The sequence below is a fragment of the Dromaius novaehollandiae genome, chromosome 21 (assembly GCF_036370855.1).
Source record: "Dromaius novaehollandiae isolate bDroNov1 chromosome 21, bDroNov1.hap1, whole genome shotgun sequence".
NCBI lineage: Eukaryota > Metazoa > Chordata > Aves > Casuariiformes > Dromaiidae > Dromaius > Dromaius novaehollandiae.
In genome coordinates, this window is record NC_088118.1 from 2,792,819 (window position 1) to 2,810,455 (window position 17,637).

At 54.1% G+C, this 17,637-nt stretch overlaps 4 protein-coding genes across 5 annotated transcripts; 2 read left to right on the forward strand and 2 right to left on the reverse strand.

Moving 5' to 3' along the window:
- Positions 1 to 1,457: 1,457 nt before the first annotated feature.
- Positions 1,458 to 5,312, reverse strand: HSPB2 (heat shock protein family B (small) member 2). The gene is made up of 2 exons (XM_064524233.1): positions 3,542 to 5,312; positions 1,458 to 2,418 (listed from the first exon to the last, which is right to left on the reverse strand). Exons 1-2 carry the CDS (start codon positions 3,633 to 3,635, stop codon positions 1,967 to 1,969), a joined length of 546 nt encoding a protein of 181 aa, XP_064380303.1. The 5' UTR covers positions 3,636 to 5,312; the 3' UTR covers positions 1,458 to 1,966.
- Positions 5,313 to 5,481: 169 nt separating this feature from the next.
- On the forward strand, positions 5,482 to 10,059 carry CRYAB (crystallin alpha B). The gene is made up of 3 exons (XM_026105876.2): positions 5,482 to 5,771; positions 8,450 to 8,572; positions 9,730 to 10,059. Exons 1-3 carry the CDS (start codon positions 5,574 to 5,576, stop codon positions 9,931 to 9,933), a joined length of 525 nt encoding a protein of 174 aa, XP_025961661.1. The 5' UTR covers positions 5,482 to 5,573; the 3' UTR covers positions 9,934 to 10,059.
- A 1,124-nt stretch (positions 10,060 to 11,183) lies between these two features.
- CFAP68 (cilia and flagella associated protein 68) lies at positions 11,184 to 12,905 on the reverse strand. The gene is made up of 3 exons (XM_026105847.2): positions 12,499 to 12,905; positions 11,872 to 11,938; positions 11,184 to 11,502 (listed from the first exon to the last, which is right to left on the reverse strand). The coding sequence occupies exons 1-3, from the start codon at positions 12,721 to 12,723 to the stop codon at positions 11,297 to 11,299; spliced, it is 498 nt and encodes a 165-aa protein (XP_025961632.2). The 5' UTR covers positions 12,724 to 12,905; the 3' UTR covers positions 11,184 to 11,296.
- On the forward strand, positions 12,873 to 17,512 carry FDXACB1 (ferredoxin-fold anticodon binding domain containing 1). Of its 2 annotated transcripts, XM_026105839.2 has the most exons (5): positions 12,873 to 13,102; positions 13,336 to 13,492; positions 13,626 to 13,829; positions 14,514 to 14,672; positions 15,390 to 17,512. In XM_026105839.2, exons 1-5 carry the CDS (start codon positions 12,931 to 12,933, stop codon positions 16,576 to 16,578), a joined length of 1,881 nt encoding a protein of 626 aa, XP_025961624.2. In that variant the 5' UTR covers positions 12,873 to 12,930; the 3' UTR covers positions 16,579 to 17,512. The 2 variants fall into 2 exon arrangements, with proteins under 2 accessions (XP_025961624.2, XP_064380302.1); XM_064524232.1 differs by lacking the exon at positions 13,626 to 13,829.
- The last annotated feature ends 125 nt before the right edge of the window (positions 17,513 to 17,637 follow it).

Here is a 17,637-nt window from a genome sequence, read left to right on the forward strand (position 1 = left end):
GGATCTGGCCACTTTTGCCTCAGAACTGGCACCGTTTGGAGCCCTGGCCCAGGCCACGCACCGTTTTCAGCCCCCAGCAGCCGGGCGACCCGCAGCCCTCGCGCTGCATGGTCAGGACAGGGCCAGAGGCATTGCATCCTCCCGCGTGTTACGCGTCCGGGTGCCTGCCCGCCCAGCCCGGCACCCCGTGTCCCGCCTGCGCTCCTGCCTGCCGCAGCCGCAGCTCTGCACCCGCAGCGGGGGCCGGGGCAGCCTGCCCGCGCCTCGGGCCTCGGCTGGGTGCTGCCGGGCTGCGTCGTGCAGGAGCAATTCCTGCTCTTACAAGCAGCCTCTGCAGGTCCTTGAAAGTCAGTAGCCCCCTATTATCCCTGAGATTATTGTTAACGACCTCAACAAACCCTGTTGTGCAGGTGGGTTTTATTCGACAGCATCTCCTGAGACTGTCACTGGCAGCAGCTTGTCTGCTCCTGCTTCCCCAGGAAAGGCATCATCCCTCAGCGGTGCGGAGCGAGGTGGCTTCGCTGCCCCCCCCCCCGCTCTCTCCCGGGGCTGGCAAGGCCCTCAGGGCTGCTCTTAATTTTGCTCCGATCCTGCCTGCTGGCAGGGGCCCCAAGGAGCAGAAAATAGCTGCGCAGCGTTTCCCTCTGGTCTGGGTCCTGCCTTGCCTGGCGAGAGCGAAAGAGCAGCCTTGTACCATGCTCGAGCAGCCCAGGAGGCAGGCTCCGGCGTGGGGCAGGCTCTGGCGTGGGGCAGGCTCCGGCGTGGGGCAGGCTCCGGCGTGGGGCGCTTCTGGCCCCATTTATTCACCAGGGCAGCGCCCAGGGCCAGCGGAGCGGCTCCCAGCAGGGCGAGAGCGATGCTCCGCCAAGCCGCAGCCGCCGGGCGCCGGGAGCCTGCGCTGTCCCCGCGGGAGGCGTGCCAGGGACCCCCGTATTTGGTCAGTGACACAGCGTTTTAGCTGCTTTAATTGGCAGTGACGAGGATGGAGACGGCCGCGGCGGAGCCCTCGGGGCCAGCCGGGGCAGCAGCTGCAGCCACCGGTCGCACACGCAATCCCTGGCCTGGTACTGCAGGAGCGGGGAGACATTCCTCGTGCGCCCTGAGCGTCGCGGCGCCCGCAGAAGGGGCCGCACGCGCCCGCTCCGTGACTCCGCGGAGAGCGCCGGGGTGCCAGCAAGGCACCCGGACACGCGCGGTGAGCCTCCAAGGGCCCACTGCCCTAAACCTTTCCTCCTGGAGGCTTCTGCCTGCCGGGGCTCCCGCAGGGGTGAGGGACCCTGGCTGTGCTGGAGCAGGGAGGGACGGCGGCAGAGGTCCCCCCGGCTGCCCTCTGAGTCCCCCTTGATGCCCCCAAGCTCGGCGGGGACCGCTCGCCGCTCTGCTCACCGAGGCGCCATCCGTGCTCCCCGCTGCAGAGGAACTTGGCCGGAAGCAATATGAATCCAAGGCAAGGAAGAGAAGATCAGAGTCAGATTTATTCCTCTTTCCTCCCGAGAGCTGCAGGCACCTTTACAGGTCAGCAGGCACCTTCGCTCTGCAGCGCTCTCCGCAGCGGTCAGCCGCCGGCTCAGAAGCGAGGCACCGGGATCCTCCCTTCCCTCTCCCCGGCGCCCTGGGAAGCAGCTCCTTCCCGGCTGGAGCGCGGCTGTGAAGCCTGCTGCGACACTGCCTGGCTCTCTGGGCTAAGAGTGACCCTTGCAATCCTGGATGGGCGAAGGGCCCCCTGCGCGGTGCTCAGTGGGCACTTGACTTCGGAGAAAACGTACATTACAGTTCCTCACCCTAACACTTCAGCCCCCTCTTTTTTCAGTCCCTAGCCCCTTTTTCCAACCAGCAGCCTTCGGAAGCAGGAGCCTGGCACGTGCCCCTCTCCGCTCTCCCAGCCCTGCCAAGCACTGGTGGTGAGAAACAGGGGTCTGGCACCGGGACGTCCCCCCCACCCCCTGCTCCAGCCCGGCTCGGGGCCTTAGGACTCTTCCTTCTCTTTCCCTTCCTTGGGCTGTTCTTCCTTCCCCTGCGGCTGCTGCTGCTGCACTATCTTCACCTCGTTGACTCTGGCCTTCACCTCCTTCCCGGTCCGGGGAGCCACAATGCTTAGGATGCCGTCGTGGGACAAGGTGGCTCTCACCAGCAAGGGGTCGACGTCCAGCGGCAGGATGTAGGTCCTGGTGAACTCGCGGGAGATGAAGCCGTGGCGGTCGGACTTCTGCGGGTGCTGCCCCACCACCTCCAGGAGGTTGTCCACGGTGCGGACGGTGAGCTCATCCGGCAGGAAGTGGCAGACGTCCAGGAACACCTGGAATTTGTGGTCGTTGAGGCTGATCTCGGAGGTGCCGCGATCCAGCTGCTTGTTGATCCGCGGCCTGATGTAGTAACCATGGTACAGGGCAGGGGCTAAAATCTCGCACGGGGACACACCTGGAAATGAGACCCCGTGAGGAGCGCGGGGGTGCCGGGGAAGGAGGGGGGAGGCGGGCTGGCGGCAGAGCTGACGGGGACAGGAGGAGGCCGGGATGTGGCAAACAGGTTCCTTGGTTTCGCCGCTGCACCAGCAGCACAACAGGAACCGGGTGTCCAGCCGTTCCTGCCTTTGCGTCCCCGAAACACGTGCTCGGAGCCAGCCGCCGGCCGGCCACCGCCCCCCCGGCGACCAAGGGCTGGCGGCCAGCGCCGGGGTGTCTGCCCGGCGGGCAGGGAGCGAGCGGCGGGTGCAGCGGGCGCTCTGCGGAGCCGAGCCCGGGGCTGGGCACGGAAAACGCTGACGGTGAAGAAACCGGCCCGAGGAACTAAAGCGCTTTTGTGCGCCATTGTCGGGGGGCTTTCCTTGGGGCTTTTCGCCTTTTCACGCCGCCGTGCGGGTGCTGAATGGTTCTGCTGCTGCCCACATTCCTTCCCCGCTGCCAGCCGCTGCCGCGCTTTGTGCTCAACGCCCCAGCTCAGCTTTTCTCCACTGCCCCCGGCTGCAAAAACTCCCCCCTGCGCTAGCACTTTCCAAAAGGGCCTAATTTTCATCCCTGCCCCTGGCACTGCAGCAGGGGCCCTTCTGCTGGGGGCAGCGGGGCAGGAGCTGTGCCCGGCGGCTGCGCACCGCGGCTGGGGGCAGGCGGGCAGGTGGGGGTCCTCGCTCACCCGTCCCTTATTAGCGAAGGGGAGCATGGAGACAGGTCCTGGACAGGCTTGTGACCACGCGGCCTTCTGCCGGGGTTAGCATGGGGCACGAGGCACCCCGGGCTGCCCAGAAGGGTTGCAGAGGGGTGTTTCGCGTTGTGTTTGCACTGTGTGCACGAGTGCCAGAAAGTGGGGGTGCGAGGGAGGGGAGGAGAGGAACGAGGCAGGGAAGGAGGGAAGCGAACCAGCAGAGGGAAGTCACAGGCACTCTCCGGACATGTCCCGTGCTCTGACCTGGGCTCCTACGCTCAGCAGCTCCCTTGGCTCCAGCCTCGCTGGCCGGCTCTGGAGGCAAATCCCTCCAGAGGGACGCTGCCGGCTCTCCCGCGTCAGAGGACGGAAAGGTGCCAGAGGGACCCCGGTTCCCCCTTACCTTCCCCGAAGTTCTGGTCGTAGATCTTGCTGGGGCTGGCAAACTCGTACTCCGAGCTCATGGGGTAGGCGTGGGGGACGGTGCGTGCGGCCATGGCGCCTCGGGGACGGGGAGCTTCCGAGCGCTCGCTGCCTCTGCGAGCGAAGGCTGCAGATCGCAAGGCTTTAACGGGGTGAATTCCACAGGGAGGAGTGTGTGATAAAAAGACGGACCAAAATAGCTGCGTGCACAGGCCCCGGGACGCCTCGCCAGGGTGACGAGGGAAGCTCCTTGCTGCATTCCTGCGGGCAGGCCAGGCGCTGCCGCAGGCCGGGGCGCCCGGGGAAAATCCTGCGCCTTCCCGGGATCCCCTCCTTGAGCAGGGTGTGGGGGCGAGATGGGGGAGGCCGTGGAGCGGGAGAGAGCCGGCTGGATCCTGGCACTGCTGCCAACCCTTCCTGTGCCCTACGCAAAGGAGCCTGGTTTGCCCTGGAGCCGAGCGGAGGCACGAGCCTTTTGTCCCTGCGTGTGCTGAAGCCCTGCAGGTAGTTAAACTGCGCTAGACAGGATCCGGATCCCACTACTGGCACCTGCACAGCCCAGACCGTGCTTCTGAGAGATGGCCATCCACCCTGTCCTGGACTGCAGCACTGTGGGGTGAGATCTGGAGAAGTGCCCGGGGCAGAGACCGTCCCTTAGCTGGGGCGCTGAAGCTGGCATAGGTCCAGCTTTCCTGAACTGGGAGCCTTAGTCCTTTTTTCTCGTGGAGAAAAGCTGAGCTGGGGTGCTGAGCACGAAGCTCCTTGTACCCTGAAACCAGAGACTGCCCTGAGTCCACGGCCCCGCGGCTGGAGAGAGCAGGTGCTCCGCTGCTGATCCAGTGTGGGATTGGAGGAGACATTTACAGCCTGGGCTGTCGCACGGAGCAAGTGCTGCTCCCCGGCCCAGCAAGGAAGCTGAGGGGAAGCGGGCCAGGGCGCTGCACAAGGGACCGGCGGTGCTGGCAGCAAGGCTGACGTGCCGCTGAGCCAGGAGCCTGTATTTAAGTCGCAAGCTCTCAGAGGCAGCTCTTGTCCTGTAAGGACAGTGCCTAGGCTGAATCTTGTCCCATGATTGGGGTTCACAAGCACTGCAGGAATAAAAGCAAATGTGCGAGTTAGGGCATACGAGGAGCCTTAATTGTAGGAAATGAGCTCACTACAGGGGCACCGGCCGACAGAGGCAGGTGAGCATGCAGCTTGCCCCCGGGAGAGGGCACGTCCCCGTGCAGCGGCCCTTCCTGCACCAGGGGGGCCATCAGCGTGCCAGGCTTATCTCTGCTCGCAGCTGGGGCACGCTGAGCTCACCGAGCGCTGCTCTCTCCAGCGAAGGGGTTTCTGCAGGGGGCCAAGTGGCTCGATGCACTGTGGAGGAAGGCATCCTTCATCTTCGCCCACACCAGCAGGCCTGCAGCAAGGCGGCGGGGCTCCCGTCGCCTGTGTGTGCCGGGCTGCAGAGAGCCACGCAGTCACACCTCCCGGCATCTTTCCTGATTCCCCCTGGTGAAACCAGCCCCGGCTTCCTCTGCCTGGAGGAGAGGCAGAGCTCGCCCCAGGCCCGTGGGCGATGCCGGGAGCCAGGGCCCCGAGGCTGGCAGCGGAAACAATGGCCCCTTGTCATTTTCCGTGTGAGCCAAAGATAGGAGCTGCATTGATCCTGCTGGCATCCGAAGCAGCTGGGAGCATCGGCCAAGCCGGCTTGGGACTCTGCGGATAAACAGCACGTGGGGCAGCAGGGCGGGCGGCGGGGCAGCTTGGCTCCTTGCTGCCCCGTCAGACTCCTTTTCTTCTTCTCCCCTTCCCCCTCCTCCTCAGCAGCGTGCTCAAATCCCCCAGACAGCTACCGGGCACGGCCGGAGGGGCCAGCCCGGCAGCGGGACAATAAAATCCCTGACATCACCGTTCGCGCGGGCTCGGCGGGGGGAGGCCAGGCCGCTGCACGGCTATAAAGCTGCCCCCGCTGCCCGCAGAGCGTTGCAGCACAGTCGCCGGCCCGGCTCCTCCCGCACGCTCCAATGGATATCACCATTCACAACCCCCTGATCCGCCGGCCCCTCTTATCTTTGCTGGCGCCCAGTCGCATCTTCGACCAGACTTTCGGGGAGCATCTGCAGGAGTCGGAGCTGCTTCCTACCTCCCCCGGCCTCAGCACCTTCCTGATGCGATCGCCCATCTTCCGGATGCCCAGCTGGATAGAGACGGGGCTCTCTGAGGTAACCTTCCCTTCTTACTGCTCTTTGCTATCCCTGCGCGCACCTCCTGATGTCCCCGGAGCTGGGGACCGTGACAACTGAGAGCTGGGAAGCTGCTTGCAGGCAGTTGTTAGGAAAAGCCTGGGGGAAAACGTGCTGTGCTTGGTCTCTGCTCCTCCGCAGCGGGCAAGGACCCCTGCCTGCTCCGCTGACCGCTCGGGACTGTGGGCAAGCGTTGCCGTAGCCTCGGGCACGGAGGCAAGCTGAGCCGACTTCGTGCTGCGAATGACTGTCAGAGTTGAGGGGAGAAAGGACGAAAGCTAAATTCCCTGTCTGCTCTGCGAAACTCACACCCACTCCCTGCCGAGAAGGAACGAGGGCGCAGGAGCGGCGCGACCCTCGCGTCAGGCAGTGTGGGAGGTCGGGGCGGCTGGGCGAAAAGGGGCCCGTTTCGAAGAGCTGCTGCTGAGCAGAGCACCGCTTAGAGAAACACACGGGACCCAACTGACCACGAAACAGCCCTCCGGCCCTGTCTGTCTCCTTCACTCCCTTGTTCTGCCAACAGTGAGAGCTGCTTCGCATTTCTGGACCTGCTTGCATGTTCGTAGTGATCCCAGAGGTGAAGAAGACGTTTCTCCTGGCCAGAGTGCTCCAGGGAGGCTCCAGGGGAGGCTCCAGTTTTTCCAGAGGAAAACCTAGCAAGGAATGGCTCTGCCTCAGAGGCCGGAGTGGTCCTGCATCCCGGAGCAGCTGCTGGGATACATCACCACCAGGCACATCTGTGCTGAGCTGAGGAGGCTGCAGCTAGGTGTTAGCACAGGCCAGAGACCCTGGGTGCATTTTAGAGGCAAATCCTGCCTGTCTGTAACTCAGGAGACACCGTGCCCTTGACAGTGTTTGCTGCAGCACAGCCGCTAGCGGGGGGAACCAACCGGCTTGGCCTTCCTCCTAAAAGGAGGGTGGCTGAGCCCTGCCGCTGCCGGGCTGCTGCGGGAGACCCAGCGCGCCGCGGGCGGGCACGCCTCCCGCCGGCACCTCTCCTCCCGCACCCGCCTCGGAGCCCCAGCACCTTCTGCAGAGAAGAGCCAGGAAAATCCTGTCTCCAAACCACTTTTTCCCTAGACCCCGTGTCGCCTCTGAGCAGAAGGTGGGCAGCGCACAGCTCTCCGATGGTTCCCGCGTCGGTTTGCCCTGCACTGGCTACGCCAGCCCCGGCCGTTGACCATGACCCCGGCACCGCACCGGCAAGTGTCCGCTGTGGCTGGCAGAGCCCGGGAAGCCCAGGGCTGCCCTCGCTCGGGGCCCTCCAGCCTTCGCTCGGCTCGCACCAAGTCCCGCAGCCAGGAGCAGCGCAGGAAAAGCAGCAGCTCTGGTAGCAGCGATGGAGCTGGGGGATGAATACACAGCCTGTCCGGCTGGGTGGTAAATCTGCTCCGGCGCAGTGGCCCTGGGGCAGGGAGACAAGGGGCCGCTGTGCAGCCCTAGCAGCCATGGGGATGGCGAGATACTAGCATGCAGGAGCACTCGCGCAGCCTTGCAGGCGCTACAGCCCCACCGACAGCTCTGCTGGCTGCAAGAGGCAGCGCTGCAGGGGCCGAGCCAAGGGGCACGCCGCTCAAAGGGCCCTGCCTGCTCTGCAAGTCAGCTGCCTGTTTACAAGTAACTCGTAGAGCTATTCTAAGCCAAAGGAGCGAGAGGAAAGTATTTTCTCAATCTTTCCATAATGTTTCCCTTGATTTAGCAAGCTGGGTCTGGCTGTCCACTGAAGCAGCCGCGTTAAGCACCACAGAAAACGACATCCCAGTGCTTCAGTGGAGAAATCTCCTTCACAGACATGCTTGAAGGAGAAGGAAGCAGACACCAGCAAGCCTAGAGCTGGCACAGAGGCTACCTCCACGTCCCAGAGCAGAGCTCCGGGAGGCTTGCACGCCCCCTCCCACAAATGCAATAGGAAGGCAGAGGTAGCTGGCTCACATAGCAAAGCCCCAGGAGCTTGTCCAAGCCAGGGAGGTAGGTCACGGGCAGCAAATGTGAGTTCAACCTCAGGAACCAGCAAAAAGCAGCATTTGCTAGAGGTGATAAAGCGTAAAACGAAAGGGAAGGAGGCAAGATTAGCAGCAGGTGACTCAGAGTTTCGTCAGAAATCGTGCTGCTCAGATAAAAGAGGCAGGCAGTGAGGTGGCAGCGTTTGCCAGTGACACGTTATTTTGGTTACTCAAGAGTGACAACAGAGGGGAAAGCCTGCAAGTGGCACAGATGAGCTGCAGTCAGCTGCACAGTCAGGCTTCTTTAGAGACCTTGCGAAATCCGGTTACAGGGACTGGAAATCTCCAGACATTCTGTAAAAAGAAACAGATAACAAAACCTGTAGGCCAACTAATGAGTCAGTTTTAACAAATTCAAGTTGAAAGTGTCTCTTCGCCACCCCCGGGAAAATATTTATCCCATATAATCAAGAGACAGAAAGGCATCACACTTTAGTGATGGGCATTAACGTGACAGGCAAGAAAGAGAGAAATCCAGCCAGGTCAGAATCCCAGGACTGGATGAAGAAGGTCAGATGGTGCTGTTTCTTCTCAGCTTTTTGGGTGAGGGCATATGGAGGTATCAGCTTAAGTCTTGTACTGTTATATTCTGAGCACCTTTTAAGGCTGAAACCCTCCCCTGCTCCTTTCTGAAGTCGTCTCCCTGTTTTGCAGATGCGACTGGAGAAGGACAAGTTTTCTGTAAACCTCGATGTGAAGCATTTCTCCCCTGAGGAGCTGAAAGTCAAGGTGTTGGGGGACATGATAGATATTCATGGGAAACATGAGGAGCGCCAGGTACTTCTGCTTTTACTGTGTGACTGATAGAGTCAGTTTTGAACTTCCTCAGCTGTGGTTAAACAAGGAGACTGCAAAACCATCCTGTTGTGTGCTCATCTGCAAACACTTCTAGTGGTTTTTATCAACTGATCCTAACAGAAGATGCTCTGTGTAATCCTTCCCACTGATCCCAGACTGGGCAGCAGCAGGGTAGAGATTTATTGCTGGCGTTATATGAACTGTGAACTGAACTGGAAAATCACCTTTGAAGTGTGCATTTCTGAGCCTTCCTCTTGCTGGGAAGAGGCCAGGAATGCAGGGAGGCATTCAATAAGTTAACAATGAACTGTAATAATTAAACCACATAATGAATAGTCCATTGCACTCTTCTGTTAGCAGGAGGTTATCTCTTCCTGAAAAAGGCCCATTTACCGGTTCATAATCTTTAAGGGTTGTGTTCTGCTGCCGGTCATCCCACCGCCTGCTGGCCCTAGAGACGTGTGCCAGCCGGGCAGAGGAAAGTCAAAAGCCATGTACAAAGCTGTACAAAACAGGGTTTTCCAGTTCCCCCTCCCTACCTCAGCAGAAGGAAACAAATCCTGGTGGTAAAGCAGCTATGCCGGTGTTACTGCCAGCACTAAGGGCTTTTGGGAGCGCAGATTTGTCGGTCAGGAAACACAGCATTGCCTGACATAGCTGGGGGAAGTCTCTAATTCTGACATTGCTTCTGCAAAGTTTTCTGGCTAAGAAAGTAATCAACTACATTAGCAGAGATTAGCTCACTGGGAAGCTGTGTTTTACAAGAACTCTGGAGACCCCTGGGAATAGGTGTGGGTGGTACTGGATGCAGCTCCAGCTCCAGCGCCTTAGGAACAGCAGCACACTGCTGGGTGACGAAGGCAGTCTGGCTGGCACGAGAGCTGCAGCACGAAGCCTCCCCGTGCAAACGCTGTGCCCGCAGGCACCCGCAGCCAGGGCAGGGCAGCGTCTGACTTCAGCCAGTCTTGGCACTTTATAAAGGCATCTCATGATAGAAACACTTAAAGCTTTCAGAAATATCTTCCTTTGAGGGCTCGAGCTTCCCAAACTCAGACTGTATGCAAAGGGCCCATGGTATAGCTGGAACTGAATGAACGCTTCTAATCAGGGCTGTTCCTTTTCTTCTCCTTTTGAAGGACGAGCATGGCTTTATTGCCAGGGAGTTCAACAGGAAATACAGGATTCCAGCTGATGTGGATCCCCTGACCATAACCTCGTCGCTCTCTTTGGATGGTGTCCTGACAGTGAGCGCACCGAGGAAACTAAGTGAGCTGCCCGAGCGCACGATCCCTATCACCCACGAGGAGAAGCCTGCCATTGCAGGAGCCCAAAGGAAGTAGGCTGCTATTTAAAGTCAGCCTTGGGCTTTTCTAGAACACTTCCCATCAGATGCCAGCTGTAGTGAATGGCCACTCTTATTTATTTATGCTGAGTAAATTTACTAACAAATAAAACATGAATAAGCACTTCGTATATTTTGCTTTTGAATGCTCAGGACGTGGGAAGCATTGTCTTAAGAAAGCTGCGTAAGCTTCCTGTGCAGGGAAGCACACCTGGCGTCGTTCTTGCTTACAGCCTGAGCACTGGTGCGTCCAGGAGAGCTTGTCCTCGCGGTCAGAACCACTTTGCTGGTTTCATTTCATTACTCTAATGTTTTGCAAACATCTAATTGCATGAGCCCTTTCCCTCAGTTTTTCTGGAGGATTTCTGAATGTGTTTCACAAGCAATAGGAAAGCCTCTCCAGGGTACATGAGACTGGTAAGACAACTACATGACAGTTGAAACCCATTCTAAATATGGGTATTAGATAACAACTGAATGGGGGACAATTGTATCTTAAATCTCTAGAATGACTCATGGCATGGGGAAGTGTCCAAGTGCTGCAACCAATTCAGACCGGTTGCAAATGACAGTTGCATAGCTGCTGTAAACAGATACACCCAGAGCAGAGAAAAATGTCATGCTCTCATGGTGCAAATCACATCACTTTGAAACTATGTGGTCAATGCCCTTCAAACAATAAATAGCATCTGAAGTCTAAAATATTCATCTGATTTATGCTAACATTGTTGAGCGGTGCAAAATGCTATTAACTTCTTCTCAGGTGCTACCAGCTGCTTAGCATCTCCAGTTTCAAAGAGATACCAGCAGAAAGGAAAATCCATAGTATTGGAATTGAATTTCTATAATTCTTGTCCAAAAAGGACGGAATGCCACTAATATGTCCAGTAATGCCTAGCTGGTCACACTCGGTTATGGCCCAATCTATTTTCTTTGTTCCTTATATATGCTAAGACAAAAGACCTTGTAGAAAGCATCAGTTTAAATTTCAAATGAACTGAAAAAGCATCCTTCTTCTGTGGCCATGAAAAAAATAAAACAGACACTCAGTGATGTGGGGTCACAGTCAAATGCCCCAAATCCCACCTAAATGCCAAGTTCTAGCATTTCCTATTAGTTGGCTCTAAAAAGCTCTTCCAGCTCATGGTCTTGTTTGAGCTTCGCTGACAACGCACAGCATGACCCAGATGCCTTGTGGTCACCTCTGTACACAAAACAAGTGAAGAAAAACACCCAAGTGACAAACAATTTGGGAAACAGGAAGAATATATTTCATATGGTGCTACATTTGGTTTTAACGTCCAAAAGGTTTTTCTGCTTGAAAGCCTTCCTTGTAGCACTGCTGGCAGACAGGTCTCCTGTCATTCTGAGGGCACAGCCTGCAGATGTGCTGTCGCTTTTCCCGCACCCTCTTGTTCCTCCTCCGAGCCTTGAACACCAGCAAAGGAAATGTTCCCATGTGGAGGCCTGTAGTCGATCATGTAGCAGGACTGCTCAGTTGGTTTGAAAGGAGGGGGTTCCAACTCAGGCTGGTGGCCTGGAAACCAGTGAGGTTCTCGCTTAAATCCTAAAGGAAAACAAAACAAAAAACCCTGGAGGAAGTGAGAAGTAGTAAGATTATATCCAGAAAGTGAAACCGAGGGAAACTTTTTCTGCAGAACAGTGTTTTTCTAGGCTCAAACTCAGGAGCAAGAAATGGGAATTCTGAGTGGCAGCTCCCTGGGGACAGAGGTGATGAGGTTAGCTAGACAAGAACACTTGAAATGCAAAGGCCACTCCCTAAATGACTTGAAATACCTGTTCCATGGTGGGGCAGGCACACCACTCAACAACCAGAAGGGAAAACTGAATTCTTTCATCTCTAAGCACAACTGTCATTTAGAAGCTTCTCTTCAGCTACATACAGATCAAACACACTATGTTTTTGTGCACCTACTTCTTGTTCTTTGATGCTTTCCCTTGTTGTAATCTGAAGAGTAAGTTGTTTCAAAGCAGTGAGCATACTGAAAAGAAAAGCTCATATTTAGTGTGGCTAAACATAAGTAAACATTAGCAATATACTAATAGTATCTACATATAAGCAAGCTTTAGCATTTCGTACCTTACAAGAAGGCCAAAGCATCTGCAGTTACACTACCCCTTTACAGACAGGTTAAGGTAAGATGACAAAGCTTGGGTGACTTCTTTTGATTCGCCATAAAAGGGCAAAACACCGAACAGCAGAGAGAAGACAGTTGGATTGGGGCAATCTTCAGAAGGAATAAAACAGATTAAATGAAAAGCCATTTCTCAAGTCCGTCCTTTGGGAGTGGGACTGTGGTAGGGCCCTAAGCAGAGGTTGAAAAAAAGGAGCAGACTGTTGCCTTTGCCCGCTTTTAAAGACCAGTAGCAAAGACTAGGAGCAGGGCAGCAGAAAGGGAAGCTACTCCTGGAAGTGTCCGTGTTGCAGACATGGCAGGGATAGAGGGATGAAGCCCTGCGTCCATGACAAATTCAGTGAGCAAGGAGCATCCCAGCTGAGGCTCGCTATGGCCACTGCAAGGGAAGAGCAGGCAGCACCCACCTGGGAAGGCAGAGGCTTGGGCTGCACGATTTTCTGGATATCATATCGCTCCTCGTTCCAGTTCCCCATGTGGGTTTTGTGCGAGTAACCGCTCTCGCTGGTGGTGCACCTCCAGCCGAACTGGGAAAACTTGGCGGTGGGGCTCCAGTCCGCCCACACTTCCCCGTGGCCGGTGGCGCGCACCAGCGAGCCGTGGCCGGGGTGCCACGGCCCCACCTGGGCCATGTGCTGGGGCAGAAAGCGGCCAAAACGGACAACTGTGTTTCTTTTTGATGCCAAAAGCACTATTTTTTTACCGGGGGAGAACCAACGCGCGCGCCGGCGGCCGCCTTCCACCGCCAACGGCCGCCGCCGCCCGCCCCCGGCTCCTCGGGGCGGCGCCGCGGCGCCATCTTGTGCCGCAAGCGGCGGCGGCGGCGGCTGCGCGCCGACATGGGGCCGGGGCGCCGCGTCCTGCTGCTCGGCGAGGGCAACTTCTCCTTCGCGGCCGCCCTCTGCGGAGCCGCCGCCGCCGCCCGCCTCGTGGCCACCTGCTACGAGGGCGAAGAGGAGGTGGCCGGGCGGGCGCTGGCGGCCGAGAACATCCGGCGGCTGCGGGGCAGAGGTGAGGCGGCGCCGCGGCGGCCTCTCCTCGCCCGAAGGTGGGCCGGGCAGCTCTGTAGTTTTGGGTTTTTTTCCCTTCACAGTACGTGTGCCTAGAAGCTGAAGTTGTGCTGTAGGTCGACAGTCCTAACGCCCGGTTTAGTCTTCCTCTTTTAGTGCAGTTTAGTGGTTGCCTTTGTTTAAAAACTTTCCATAACTTAAAATTTCTTATGCTTCTTTTTGTTTGCCTTTCAGGAGCCGAAGTTCTGTTTTCTGTGGACTGCACCAAGCTGAAGGACTACTTTTTACCAGCAGACAGAGCTTTTTCGTGTATTTACTTCAACTTCCCTCACTGTGGAAGAAAAGCTGGGGTGGTGAAGAACAGGGAGCTGCTTGCCCAGTTTTTCTCGAGGTGAGTACAGTTAGTTCTTTGCAAATTGACTGCTATGATATGGCTTTCTAGCCGCATTACAGCTCTTTCCCTAGCAGTACACAAATCCTGAGTGCAGGAGCAAATTCTTCTTATTGCCTGGCTTTCCTTCTAGCTGTGCAGAAGTGCTGGCAGAGAAAGGTGAGGTCCATGTGGCGCTCTGCAACGGGCAGGGTGGGACACCCGCAGATCGGCCGAGGAGAGCATGGCACAACAGCTGGCAAATAGTGGCGGTGGCAGCAGGAGCCGGATTTATCTTGAGTGATGTTCATCCCTTCAACGCAGAGAATATTCATGGATATAAATGTACAGGCTACAGGTAGCTGTCATGTGACAAAACTCAAATATTGATACTAATTCTTTCATAATGTCTGGCACCATCATATCTTCTTTTAGTCTATTGTTTCTTGGAGAGAGAGAAACTCACTTTCGTATTCCTTAAAATAGCTACCAGTCTCTTTTGTTTCTAAGGAGAATAGCTAAGATTAAAATTCAAGTTTCTTGAGAAAGTATCCTCCAGAAATAAGATTATTTTAGGATTTTAAAGGTCCAAGTGGTCCATTTCAGAAGAAATGTCAATCTCACCTTAAAGGCAGGAAGGGGACTGGTATGTGTATCTGCATAGCAGACAATCGTAGAATCATAGCTTCGATGATGTTGGCAGGGACCTCTGGAGATCATCTAGTCCTACCCTGCAGCTCAAACTGGGATCAGCTAGAGCAGGTTGCTCAGAGCCATGTCCCATTGGATTTTGAATATCTGCAAGGATGGAGACTCCACACCCTCTCTGGATAACCTTTTCTGGCTTTTGACCGCCCACACAGTAAAAATAGAATAGTGTAGCATTTTGCTCACCTGCTAACAAGACCTGGCATTCAGCAATAGGAACATTAGTGTTATGCCCAGTAGGTCTCTTCAGGTTATCTGTATCATTGTGCATACTTCTGACACATTAAATATACAAATGTATCAATGACTTTGCTATGCTTTTATATATTGCCAGGAGTCAAGATAAATCTTTCAGTGTAGAGGGTGCTTTAAACCACATTTTCACACGAAGTACACCACTTCGATGTCTCAAACCTATGATCTGCCAGACGGAATGGGGAAACAGAAAATTTTCTTTTCAAGTACCACAAGTGCTTGTGGATAAAATTAACAGGTAAGTATTATAATTAGCAAGTGTTTATCAGTAACACGCACTCACAGCATACATGACCAGCCTGGGTCTCAGATAAAATGGAGTTGCTTCAAGTTCCCTCCTTTCTCCCTTACAGAATTTGCTTTTACATTTCTTCTGGAAGTCTGCTTTGAGTTGGCTTTTGGTCATGGCCTGTTCCAAATAAGTCTACAGAAGAAAGAGCACTTTCTGATTAAGAATGAGGTAGTGAATACTTGCACACAGGAATAAAGATGAATGTTTTAATATGTTGTGCAGATGCTTGGAAGGAATTTAGGAGTTGACTTGGCATCTGCTAATACTGCAATACAAAAGCTAGCTAGGATGAGAAGTGCTAAACCTTTAGGTGAGCTACTGCACAGTGGAGAATACCCAGGGCTAACTGTATTTGATTGACTTCCTTAACCTGGCAGTGCCAATGCTTAGTGGCAGCCCCACGATGCTTGCTGTTAAGTTGCTTTCCACAAGCCGAAGTGCAGTTAATCCTTGCCTGCAACACAAACCCCAGTGTCTTGAAAATGTGTTAGCAATTATTATGTCTCTGACAAAAGACCTTCCTTGTTCAGGTGGCTGCTGAAAACAAGTTTAATATCTGAGATCACTTTGGGTAAATCGTTGCCCTCAAATTATGATCACAGGATGGCATTTCAAGCAAATCTGTGAAGTGATGTCTGTAATCTGCCATGTTGCTTTTCACAGGGGTTTCCTAGAACTAAATTCGGAGCATCCAGTAAGAACAGTCAAGGAGAAGCTCACTGCAGTGCTCCGCCAAGCCTTCCCAATACAAAGCATTGACTGCTCCCTTCTTCTGCTCCACCAAGGTCACATCAATGGTGTTTGTCACTCAAATGTTTTTTGGATTGCTCCCAACACAGAGCAGAATGCAAGCACTGAACAAATGGCTAATGGACCGGCAAATACAGTGTTATTTTCCCACCTTGATTTTTGCAAGGACACAGATAAGAATAGCTGGATGAAGATACAACAGGGCAACCTCCTTTCAGAACAGTATTTCCTTAGACCTTCCCTGCTGCTCTATGTTCAGACACTAATAGAAAGAGCAGCCTTTCTACCTGGGACACTCTATGTTCTTTCTGGACCTGTTTTCAGGAAGTGTCTTATCTCTGCTCACTCTCTGCCTGTTTTTCATGAGGTGGTGTTTGTATGTGCAGCTGACAAGGGTATGGAGAACAGCTGTATTCAGATGTTGGTGGATACCATTAGGAGCGGCATATATTCCCTTCACCAGACTGTTTCTGGTTGTAAATTGAACGTCACTCTGCAGGAAGCAACAAGCTTTGAAACAACAGAGCTAAATGACTTTGCAGCTTTTGAAGCTCAAGTTACTAAAATTCAACACTTTGTTTGTGTGGAAACGGATGCTTTAGGCTCCTGTGAGAAGGGCTGTTGTGTGGGAACTGTGAGCACAGTTTGTGATGGACCAGAGAGCAGTGATTTGGTGGCTGTGTGTGCATCAGTGAATCTCGACCTCCTAGCCATGCTGATCTGTGGAATAGCTGACTGGCGAATGCTCTGGACATCAGATGAGCGCTTCCTCAGTCAGTTTCCCGGAGGAGAGTTAAGGCTTTTCAAGAGTTTTTCTCTCTATCCCCCTTCCTACGTGCATGATGTCAGCTTTTGGGTTCCTGATAGGGAACAGTTTGATGGAGTTGCTTTTCACACCATTGCCAGGCAGGTGTCACATGACATGGTTGTATCCATCCAGTTAATTGACAGTTTCCAGCATTCAGAGACTGCACGGAAGAGCCTCTGCTACAGACTGACCTACCAGTCCTGTGACAAGGCCCTGAGCTGCCAGGAGGTGGCAGAGATGCAGCTGCTTTTTCGGAAGGAAATACAGCGGTGCTTGCGTGTAACTCTTCGGTAAACCATTGTAGGCTGTCTTCAGCCTCTTCAGCAGCACCTGTAATTGTTGCTGGTCTGGAAAATGTGGAGTGCATTTGTTGGACCCAACACTGTGTGTTGTTGCAATGCCTTTTGTAAAGGTGCTGCGGACTTAATTCATGCATCTGTATGCATTTTAAATATGAAAATTCCTGTTAAAAGTAACAAAGACCACGTGCCTTCCTATTTTCTGTGTCAGTAATGCAATCTCTTTTTTTAAGTGGAAGCTTTCTTTACGAGGTTCCTGTAATAGCTGTGAAACTGGAATTCATCTACTTACTGATGCCAATTCACTCTTCCTAGTGCTGTTTATGTTCACCCAGCTCCTTGCAGTGATGGCTACTGTGTGTACTGAACCTGAGCTTTGTAACTAGTTCAAAAAGGTTGTGTGGACTTTGAGCACTAAACAACTCTTGCAGCAGGTGCAGTCATATCGGTGCCCGCTGTTTGCCAGGTCTGCTCTGTGCAGCTCTTTCCAGGAGAAGGAAGGCCAGTGTGGGGACAGGCCCTGTACGATTCTATCTCAGTTCACTGGTAGGTTATTAGGTAGTAGTTATTTTATTAATAGCTAATATAGATAGTGTATATTGGAATCTAATCATAGAATTATCATTAGTAATTACTAACATTTTAAAAACTGTACTATGAGGTGCTACTATATTAATAGCTACAATAGATATTAATAGCCACAGCTAGGTAACTGGTCATAGAGTGTGTTGCTGGAATCTATTAGATTCTATGAGGTATGTGTATGAATAGGGTGGATACTAATTTGGTCTTTCTATTAATGCATTCAGAAAGTTACACATCATTGCAATGGTAACTACTGCAGATACTGTTGATACTCTTAGAAAATTGCATTAATAGCATCTATGCATATGAATATTACCAATAAAAAATTCTACTTGATAAATCTATTAGTAGACTGGAAAAGATTCTGGTGGATTCTAACGCCAGACTCCAAGGGCAGGATTATCTATTAGCAGTGCCTAGTAATTCCCCTTGAGTCTAGGGGAACCCTGTGAGAGCTTCGGGAGCCCGG

Excerpts from the sequence above, each read along its gene's own strand:
- HSPB2 (XM_064524233.1), bottom strand. The coding sequence starts at position 3,635 with ATGGCCGCACGCACCGTCCCCCACGCCTACCCCATGAGCTCGGAGTAC. Across the intron at positions 2,419-3,541 it reads CGACCAGAACTTCGGGGAAG|GTGTGTCCCCGTGCGAGATT; the intron begins GTAAGGGGGAAC and ends TCTCATTTCCAG.
- CRYAB (XM_026105876.2), top strand. The coding sequence starts at position 5,574 with ATGGATATCACCATTCACAACCCCCTGATCCGCCGGCCCCTCTTATCT. Across the intron at positions 5,772-8,449 it reads TAGAGACGGGGCTCTCTGAG|ATGCGACTGGAGAAGGACAA; the intron begins GTAACCTTCCCT and ends CCTGTTTTGCAG. Across the intron at positions 8,573-9,729 it reads GGAAACATGAGGAGCGCCAG|GACGAGCATGGCTTTATTGC; the intron begins GTACTTCTGCTT and ends CTCCTTTTGAAG.
- CFAP68 (XM_026105847.2), bottom strand. The coding sequence starts at position 12,723 with ATGGCCCAGGTGGGGCCGTGGCACCCCGGCCACGGCTCGCTGGTGCGC. Across the intron at positions 11,939-12,498 it reads CCAAGCCTCTGCCTTCCCAG|TATGCTCACTGCTTTGAAAC; the intron begins GTGGGTGCTGCC and ends TTTTCTTTTCAG. Across the intron at positions 11,503-11,871 it reads AAAGCATCAAAGAACAAGAA|GATTTAAGCGAGAACCTCAC; the intron begins GTAGGTGCACAA and ends GTTTTCCTTTAG.
- FDXACB1 (XM_026105839.2), top strand. The coding sequence starts at position 12,931 with ATGGGGCCGGGGCGCCGCGTCCTGCTGCTCGGCGAGGGCAACTTCTCC. Across the intron at positions 13,103-13,335 it reads CCGGCGGCTGCGGGGCAGAG|GAGCCGAAGTTCTGTTTTCT; the intron begins GTGAGGCGGCGC and ends TTTGCCTTTCAG. Across the intron at positions 13,493-13,625 it reads CTTGCCCAGTTTTTCTCGAG|CTGTGCAGAAGTGCTGGCAG; the intron begins GTGAGTACAGTT and ends CTTTCCTTCTAG.